We start from the raw sequence: 10,202 nt of genomic DNA on the forward strand, positions 1-10,202 counted from the left end.
TGATTTGACGACTTTCTAATCAGGCAAAATAATTCTACAACTCTTTTCCAGTATTTTGTTTCTTGCTTGTATATATGCTAGTGGTTTATGAGATGGCAACAATACTTGCAGTTGGACCACATTTTTATGCAAGTATATATGCTAGTGGTTTATGAGATGGCAACGATACTTACAGTTGGACCACATTTTTATGCTCGTATAGATGGTAGTGGTTTATGAGATGGCAACGATACTTGCAGTTGAACCACATTTTTATGCAAGTATATATGCTAGTGGTTTATGAGATGGCAACGATACTTGCAGTTGGACTACATTTTTATGCAAGTATATATGGTAGTGGTTTATGAGATGGCAACGATACTTGCAGTTGGACCACATTTTTATGCAAGTATATATGCTAGTGGCTTATGAGATGGCAACGATACTTGCAGTTGGACCACATTTTTATGCAAGTATATATGGTAAGAAGGGTAATTGGTCAGACCCAGGACTATGTCAGGCTTTATTAGCAAAAATTTACAAGTATTCCTGTTCTCCCAACAGGCCCGGCTACGTCTGGCAGACACGGTTGAAAAGGAGGATGTTAATGAAGCTATGCGGCTAATGGAAATGTCCAAGGATTCCCTCAACCCAGCTCATCAGATACATTCACGGTAAGGTGGTGTGAATTAGATGGAGCATATTATGATGATGTCCATCCATACATAATTGTCAATGTATTGGATGAAATAGTTATAAAAATTGTTTTCATCTAGTCAGAAACCCTTTTGAATGGTATAATTGCGGTAGAATAATTTCTGTGTTAATGGCTTCATCTGAATATAATAACTGCGATGCAAATGGTTTCATTACAACATAATTCCATATCTGCCAACCCTTAAGATGTTGCTGTATGTCCCCTGAAAATGACCCTTAAATATAGACTTGAGGAATTAAAGTGAAAATTATATAAATATGACTGTGGTAAAATCTGGAACATTTGTTCGTCCATGTTTGATTTGGATCTGGGTTTCACATATTTGAGAAAATGGCCAACATGCGATATATGTTCAAGATGTTAAAAGGCTACTTGCAAGCTTTCTCACATACCCACATTGGCCGAATCCTAGACTTTAACCCACGCAGACAGGTGAGATGGCAGTGATCCATAACGGAGAGCGCTTTAGACCACTCTGCCACTCAGGGCCCCTATACTGGATGTAATTAAGGTCTTTGTTTACTTCGCAAAGTTTTTAGTTGAACATAATGTTTATCTTTGCCTTGTTAATTTCGAACATAACTTTTGAACTTTTAAGTACATGTTTTGATTTTACAACTTTACAATATTTTGTTACATCTTACTGAAAACTGGTCAGACTTGTAGAAACAAATCAACAGCCCTTACTAAGACGGTCTTTTAGGGTTGGTATGTCTGTTACTGCCATGTGAATGGTTTTATTACAGTATAGTAATTGCCAAGTGACTGGTTTTATTACAATATATTTGCCAAGTGACTGGTTGTATTACATTATTATAATTGCCATGTGAATGGTCATATTACAGTTAATAACTGCCATGTGAATGGTTTTATTACAATATAATAATTGCCATGTGACAGGATTTATTACAGTATAATAATTTCCATATGAATCGTTTCGTTATAATGTCCTTGTAAAGGTTTAATTATAGTCTTGTGGTAACTGTCCATGGGAAGTCCTTGTAAATGGTTTAATTATAGTCTTGTGGTAACTGTCTATGGGAAGACCTTGTAAAGGTTTAATTATAGTCTTGTGGTAACTGTCTATGGGAAGTCCTTGTAAAGGTTTAATTATAGTCTTGTGGTAACTGTCCATGGGAAGTCCTTGTAAATGGTTTAATTATAGTCTTGTGGTAACTGTCCATGGGAAGTCCTTGTAAATGGTTTAATTATAGTCTTGTGGTAACTGTCCATGGGAAGTCCTTGTAAAGGTTTAATTATAGTCTTGTGGTAACTGTCCATGGGAAGTCCTTGTAAAGGTTTAATTATAGTCTTGTGGTAACTATGGGAAGTCCTTGTAAAGGTTTAATTATAGTCTTGTGGTAACTGTCTATCAGAAGACCTTGTAATGGTTTAATTATAGTCTTGTGGTAACTGTCTATGGGAAGTCCTTGTAAAGGTTTAATTATAGTCTTGTGGTAACTGTCCATGGGAAGTCCTTGTAAAGGTTTAATTATAGTCTTGTGGTAACTGTCTTTGGGAAGTCCTTGTAAAGGTTTAATTATAGTCTTGTGGTAACTTGTCCATGGGAAGTCCTTCTAAATGACCTTAAGACCTTTTACTGGTTATCCATGTTCTGCGTTGTCAGCTTACTAGTAATAGTTGGTATTAATCAGAAGTGTTGTTTATGAAAAGAAGTCCTTAAAAACTTGCTTTTTCAGTGAATGTTGTATATAACTGGGTTTATAAGCCAGATACTTGTTAGTATCATTTATTTTTCATTTGACTTGGACAGTTATAGCCTGTTTCCTTCGGAATGTGTTTTGGGTAAAGCTGTAGGAATACCTATGTGTTATTGACCTCCATTCCCTAATGTTAACATTAATGTTGACTTTGTATGTTCCTATCACATTATCTTTTAACCTGTACATGCATCTGTTGAGGAGTAAATTTGTGTTTTTTGGTTAACCTTTGTATTGAGATCACTTTTAAGGCATTTGGATGGGGCACTCGTGTTCCTTGAACCATTTTTCGTGCTTCTGAAAGAAAAATTGATTTATGGCAGTGGAATACAGGAAAATGTACACTATAATTTATTTTGTTACAGGGCCCAAAATGTCACAGACCAGATCTTTGCAATAATTCGTGAGATGGCGCCATCAAAGGGAGTGAGAACGGTGAAAGTCACCGACATCATGGAGCAGTGTACTTCAAAGGGATTCAAACCTGATGCAGTGGATGCCTGCCTTGAAGAATATGAAGAATTGAATGTGTGGCAGATTAATCAAGCACACACTAAACTCACGTTTATATAAAGCGGTGCACAGAACTTCACAGATTTTTACGCATTTATTGTGGACAGGCAATATGACTTCATGCTGGATAGGAGTGGCATTTACAGTTTTTCTTTGATTTAGCACTCGGGGGAAAATGATTTGAATAAAATTTAAATTTAAAAGTTTGAGTTGGATAATTTTTACATCTGATTTAATAATTATACAATTATACTTATAAGTATACTTGCTTAAAAGTCAAATCTCAGTGCAAAGAACATAGACCCAGATCTGCTGTCACATAATTAGCTTGTTGATCAGGGTCAGTATTGTTTGTTCTATTGATTACCTCAAATAAACTGCACAGATCCAGATATGTGGGCGTATTATGTAACTTGAAGCAGAGCTTATTTGCAGTTTGACTCAAAATACCCAGATTACATGCACCACCCATATAATTGGTACAAGTGAATCCCGTGATCTCTTTATAAAAAAAAAGGTTGGGAAGCTTTTTACAAAAGAAGTTGACTGGAGTTCTAATGTTTTTAGCCGAGTTTCATTGGTCTGCAGGTTATATAATAATAATGCATATGCTCATTTGTATTGTGAAGTTTAATAACACGATGTCCCCCTCAAATTGATACAATAAGTAACTTAAACAATTTCAGTGTGCCTTCCTAACATGTATGTACTCATTCAAGTAAGGTCCAACTACAGATATCATAGACACTGATATATTTTAATGGAGTAGTGCTTACTCAGGTGTATTGTAGTTGGTAATTATTAGCAAAGACTACATCGAGTTTGAGACTGAATTTCATACTGTTTGCCAAAAAAAATTTTTTTTCTTCTCAGCAACATCCTAAATTGATTTTTATCAGGTTTCAGATGCCTTTTGCTAAAGAGATCATGTCTGAAATACCTGCCTGAAATATTTGGTAACAAGTGTTAAAAAACCACTATTAAGCTGAATAGTTTGACAGTTGTTTTCATGGGTGAACTGATAACGTAGGTTTTGAAAATCATTCATGTTTAAATTCAATTTGAATCAGTTTTTTGATATATTATAAAGGCATTTTAGATGCACCAATAGATAAATGAATTTTACTAGAAAAACTTAGGATGTTGCAAAGTTGTTTGCAAGACTTCTAGATGGACAGTAGTACATAATCCTTTAGGAAAGCTATTTGCAAAAGGATACAGCATGGTTCAAGCTGTTCATTTTTATGTAATAAATATCTTACAATTTGTCAAATCTATGTCATTCTTATGCCCCAGGTTATAGAGGTTTTGGGAAATGATGGAATGTCCAGTTTGTATATCGTTCTTATGCCCCAGGTTATAGAGGTGTTGGGAAATGATGGATTGTCCAATTTGTATATCGTTCTTATGCCCCAGGTTATACAGGTTTTGGGAAATGATGGAATGTCCAATTTGTATATTATTCGTATGCCCCAGGTTATAGAGGTGTTGGGAAATGATGGAATGTCCCATTTGTATATCATTCTTATGCCCCAGGTTATAGAGGTGTTGGGAAATGATGGAATGTCCCATTTGTATATCATTCTTATGTCCCATTTTATAGAGGTTTTGGAAAATGATGGAATGTCCAATTTGTATATCATTCTTATGCCGCAGGTTATAGAGGTGTTGGGAAATGAGGGATTGTCCCATTTGTATATCATTCTTATGCCCCAGGTTATAGAGGTGTTGGGAAATGATGGAATGTCCAATTTGTATATCATTCTTATGCCCCAGGTTATAGAGGTTTTGGGAAATTGTATAATGTCCAATTTGTACATCATTCTTATGCCCCAGGTTATAGAGGTTTTGGGAAATTGTGGAATGTCCAATTTGTACATCATTCTTATGCCCCAGGTTATAGAGGTTTTGGGAAATTGTGGAATGTCCAATTTGTACATCATTCTTATGCCCCAGGTTATAGAGGTGTTGGGAAATGATGAAATGTCCCATTTGTATATCATTCTTATGCCCCAGGTTATAGAGGATTTGGGAGATGATGGAATGTCCCATTTGTATATCATTCTTATGCCCCAGGTTATAGAGGTTTTGGGAAATGATGCAGGTTCATACAATCTTTGAAGGTCTTTGACAGTTTGGGAAAAATAAAGTAGCATTTTCAAGTCCTTGAAAGTTTGTGGAAAATTGAGCAGATTATCCTGAGGTATTTAAAAGTCTTTGAAAATTTAAATAAACCCAAACATTTTAATTTCTTTCCATAATCACAAATAAAATTGCCCAAATTGTTAGATTTGGATGTGGTTGAGTTTTCCTGTTCAGTTTCATTTCATCATTAAATATTATTACAGTATTTTGCATTTGTTTTCTCATATAACATAACTTGTATACAAAATGTTAGCAAAAATAAGTCCTGGAAATATATGTTTGTGGTCTTGGAAAGTTTGGGAAAAGCCTTTGAATTTATCATCCAGAATTCTGTTTGAACCCTGTGGTGGAATGCCCAGTTTGTATCTCATTCTTATGCCCCAGGTTATAGTGGTGTTGGGAACTAATAAATTAGATCATTTTTTTGTATGATTTTTATGTCTCTGGTTATAGTAGTTTGGGGAAATCGTGGAATACCTTGGAGGGATTACGCAAAATGAGGGTTTGATGATGTATCAGTTGTTGAGAGGTATATTTATATAGCTATATCTCGCAGTGGGCTCGATGAATCTTTATCATAACTTTTCCTTCCATTGGAGCAGATCCCTAACTAAAAACTGTTTAAGAGGGGTTGAGAAGGAAATACATTGCAGAAAGGTTCACGTCATTGAAAGTTTTAATATAATTTGTCTCCTTTCTGTATCCAGCTTGATATAGCTGGTACCATTAAGAACATTCATATTTCTCTAGTTACACTAGACTAATTGTTTTCATCTGAAAGATATTGTAGCAGTCGATGTGGATCACTGTCGAAAGAAGACCCCGATAAGTGTTCAGATTTGTAGCTTTTATTGAATTGGTAATAATTATGTACTAACCTATTCTTAATATATTGGGAATAAGGAATAAGTAACCAACTCCACTCCAGGAATAAGGAGTAAGTAACCCACTTGATTTCAATTAAATCAGCTCGCAGTGTGTGTGTGTGTGTATATATATACACACACACACACACACCTGTCATAACAGTCACCTGAGCTATGCCATCACCTGGTTACAATGGCCATTCTAATTTTCCCTTGCCAGATTTCTATATGAAATGTAAGTAGCTGTTGCCTGAGGTCAATGGCCATGTGTTTTGACCAAGCAGTAATTTCACCCTGCCTTTCGTGGTTGCAAAATTAAACTTCTTTAGTTTGATGAGCCAGGCATGGTATATTTAAATTTCTATTATCAGAATGGATGTTTAAACAAGTCCTAACTGATAGAACTTTATTATTCAGTGAAACTCAAAAGAGTCATCTCGGCTTTGAAGAAGGCAGATTTTAACCTTATAGGACATATTGCACTAGTGATGTAACTTATGGCTTAGTGATGTATTCATGTGATTTCAACAAAAATAAACCCTTTTCCAATGCTTTTTACACAAAATTTCAAAAATGCTAAATGAAAGTCATATTGTTTGCAAAAGAATGAAAAAACACATAGTTCTCAACATTTATTCAGAGAACGATGACTAGAAAATTCTCGCTTTTGTAGCAATTTGGAGAAAGATTTCATTGAGAATGGAGCACATGTCAAAGATGGTTTTGTGTATCATGTGACAACAGCATTAGCATGTCTTCTCTGCTGGATGAAGCTAGCTTTGTGGTGACAGATTCCAAATTTTTGACAGTCCATCAAAAATGGGTTAAGAATAGCACCAGATAGTTTATTTTGCATTCCTTAATCATCAAGGAATGCTAAAGAAAGCCAACAACCATTTAATCTTTTAACTCATTCGGCCCCAGAGGTTTTTGTCGTTTTTGCCTGAAATGTGCATAGGAAATACATTTGGGGGGCTATTTCTGAATACATCGGCTTTCAATAGATTTTCCATGAGACTAATGCCTAGTTGTATTAGAAATATCATTTTCCATTGGTTATTTTGCTGGCGCATGAGCAGAAGGGTAAAAAAATATTTTTTTTGTGTGTTTTTGCTTAATGGACCCATTATGTTCGTATGGAGACCGCAGTTTATTCCAAATGCCCACCTTATCCTAGTTTTTGCAAAGGTTCACCTGTCTGTGTGCAGTTAAGACCGGTATGCCTTAGATCTGAGGCCAAAAGGTCTAAAATCTGGACACAAAATTGCATTCCGATCTCGAGCGAATTTTGGGTGGAAAAAAAACCTGGTTCAAAAAATGAGGTTTTTCCCTCTGTATTTTGTAGTGCAACTAGAACTTCAAGATTATTTGGTATCATTTTAGAACTATATCTGTCTGCTTTTTTTAAATACCACCCATGTTGGTGTATCTTAAATGACCTTGATGCTGCAGAGCTCGTAAGTAGGGTACGGCCTCATCACGCCTACAGACGGGATCGGGGCTGAATCGGTTAATCTCGCCGAATTTGAGCAACAGCTTAATCCATCAATTGTGGTATATATATATATATATATATATATATATATATATATATATATATATATATATATACACACACACACACACACACACAAATGCAAAGCCAAACAGCCACAGTTAATGCAACGCAACAGAAATTTAAATAATCTAAATATAAAGCGTACATAAAATTAAGAAAAAGTAATTTCTTACATAAAATTAAAACCTAAAAAGATGAACCTTACTCTGCTGAACAAAATAAAATTCAGACTTAAACCTAAAGCAGTAAGTTTTTAGGCAAAAGGAAAATAATGCTTTAAAGAATAAAGTATTTAGGCTGTACTAATAAGGCAAGAAAAGCAAAACAATGTCAACAGATCAGTAGAAAGGCGAGATAAAAGGATTGCAATTAATAAATAACATTAGGTATGCAGACATTAAGCTCAGCATTTCTTTAAATGTATTCTTGCACTGCATTGGCAGTATTCATCATTCCAAATACTAATTAACCGTTTGACTTCATTATAAAGTTAGCAACGCTCGAAGCAAAGATAAAAACACAACAGAATACAACTGTTTATTTCGAAGAGTTTGTTCATAGGGGATACAATTTTTGTTTCTATAATGTGCATAGATGGGAAACGCAAACTTATTTTACTCGGTCGGGTTCCTGAGGAAGTAGTTCATTCCTAATGTATTTGGCATAGAAAAGTGTTATACCTCGTACGGCTCTGATAGAATAATTGTATCAGTAAAAGAATCAGAGCATCAAGTCCTTTAATAAGGACTTTTGATCCCATATCCATATATATATGAATTCTTCATTTTAGACTGCATAACCCATACATTGAATTTAAGATATAAATATAAAATAAAAGTATTATAAACATAAAATATCATAGTTTTCTTATGTACAAATATACAGACACATCTACAACTTCAGACCATGCGATTTTGTTAAGAATGAAGTTATGTAAGACATTTAAAGAGTCGTTTGTTCCAATTTAAACGAATGTCATAGTTCCACAGAGATTTCAAGTTCTAACTTCTTACTATTAGATATTCTTATCATCATTGACAACACATGTTGTATCATTCAAAACTAAATACATTATAGTTTAGAAACATGATAAAGGCACTGTTCCATCTTGGAAGACTTAATAGAGAACAAAGACTATTATGATAACCAATAACTGGTTTCCTTTCTATCCATCTAATTTTCATATTCAAAGAACAATTTCTAAATTGACGTAGAAACATGCTTGTTCAAGTACACAAAACTTGCAATATCTCGTATCTTCATCATCTGGCCCAAAGGATTTTAAAAAATGACCCAGTAAGTATAGTTGTTGACGCATGTAAGAGCTTGGCCGTTAATATGTACAGAGGGAGGAGATGGTAATATGAAAGTATTTGACTCAAAGACCATGCATACCAATTTTGTATATTATAGGTGATATCTTTCTCAAATGTATATTATTCAGATTAGAAGCATTAGAACGACTAAAATTGTTAAGAAATGAAGCATTTGGCGTCAAACGTGACAGTGTTTCAGCTTATGATTTAACTTGTCCATGAATATATTTAATAACAAAGGTGAAAGGACACCTCCCTGCCTCACCCCATTGGTTACACGGTAGGAGTTGGATACTACTTATACTCTTTTTATAGTGTCCAGTGATTGACCCTGTCAAATACATTTCTCGTGTCTTAAAAAAAAAACATGCAATCACAGGGTTATCATGTTCTACATAATTTGTGACAGTTTCTTTAAAGACAAAGAGGCATACATCTGTTCAGTGTTGTTTTATTTGAAACCAAAACTGATTATCAGAGATTGTGAATTTACGTCGGTGCAGAACAATACATCAAATATTTTCGAAATAATTGTCGTAAAGAGTTATTTGTCAATAATTATTTTTGTTCGTCTGATTACAAATTGTACTTTTCAGTAGCGGGATAATTGTAACTTCAGTCAAATCATTTAGAATAAAGTTATGTAAAAAAACATGCAATTTAATAAATTGATCAAAAGTCTACTATCTGAAACTTAAAATTGTTATGCGTATAAAAATATGATCCTGGACGTTACCCTCATTTTGTTTATTTCTGGCACGATATGGCAGCTTCACTTTGCATTAGAGAGTTATCCTTATGTCAAGTTTACTAAATCTTGCTGCACGTAATATGATAGGAAAAAGAACCATATGCAGATTTCCTTAAAATAATTATGTTACACAGAGAGAGAGAGAGAGAGAGAGAGAGCCAAAACTAGAGCCAATCAACACACAAATATAAATAAAGCAAGATGTGTTAATGACAATTCAGAAGTATGGCGGGCGAAATAAACACTTTATTTGTTGACTGAATTTTTTTACTCGTAACAGAAAGAGTCTTTAATTGAATAAATTATAGAATATGATTATATAATTAAGCTGACTTTTATTACTCTATATCCAGTGTTGGTTTGATTTCAATCAGATTTTTGTTACATATGCATATGCATACAAAATTTTGACAATACTTATAAATTATTCATACACACAAGCAGCATCTACATAATGACGACATTGTAGATTTTATTTACTTGAAGAGACCCATTTCAAGGAAAGCATTTATGCACTCCTCTTTTAGGCGATTTTGTTTAAACCGAATATATCTCCGGCATCAAAATTTCGTGAAAGCGCAATTTATATTTTATTGGCACGTTGTGTCTTCCTTATACGTCGTGCGGATAAAATT

The 10,202-nt window shown here is 34.3% G+C and overlaps 1 protein-coding gene across 1 annotated transcript in view; it reads left to right on the top strand.

The window, feature by feature from the left end:
- Nucleotides 1–4,204, top strand: part of LOC149799891 (DNA replication licensing factor mcm7-like) — a 59,679-nt gene extending 55,475 nt beyond the window's left edge. Inside the window, exons 15-16 of the mRNA XM_089959339.1 lie at nucleotides 544–653; nucleotides 2,784–4,204. Coding sequence (XP_089815465.1) covers nucleotides 544–653; nucleotides 2,784–2,991 — 318 coding nt within the window. The 3' untranslated portion in view covers nucleotides 2,992–4,204. The remainder of the gene's footprint in view (nucleotides 1–543; nucleotides 654–2,783) is intronic.
- Nucleotides 4,205–10,202: the final 5,998 nt, after the last annotated feature.

The sequence above is a fragment of the Sinohyriopsis cumingii genome, chromosome 5 (genome assembly GCF_028554795.1).
Source record: "Sinohyriopsis cumingii isolate HCF-2022 chromosome 5, ASM2855479v2, whole genome shotgun sequence".
NCBI lineage: Eukaryota > Metazoa > Mollusca > Bivalvia > Unionida > Unionidae > Sinohyriopsis > Sinohyriopsis cumingii.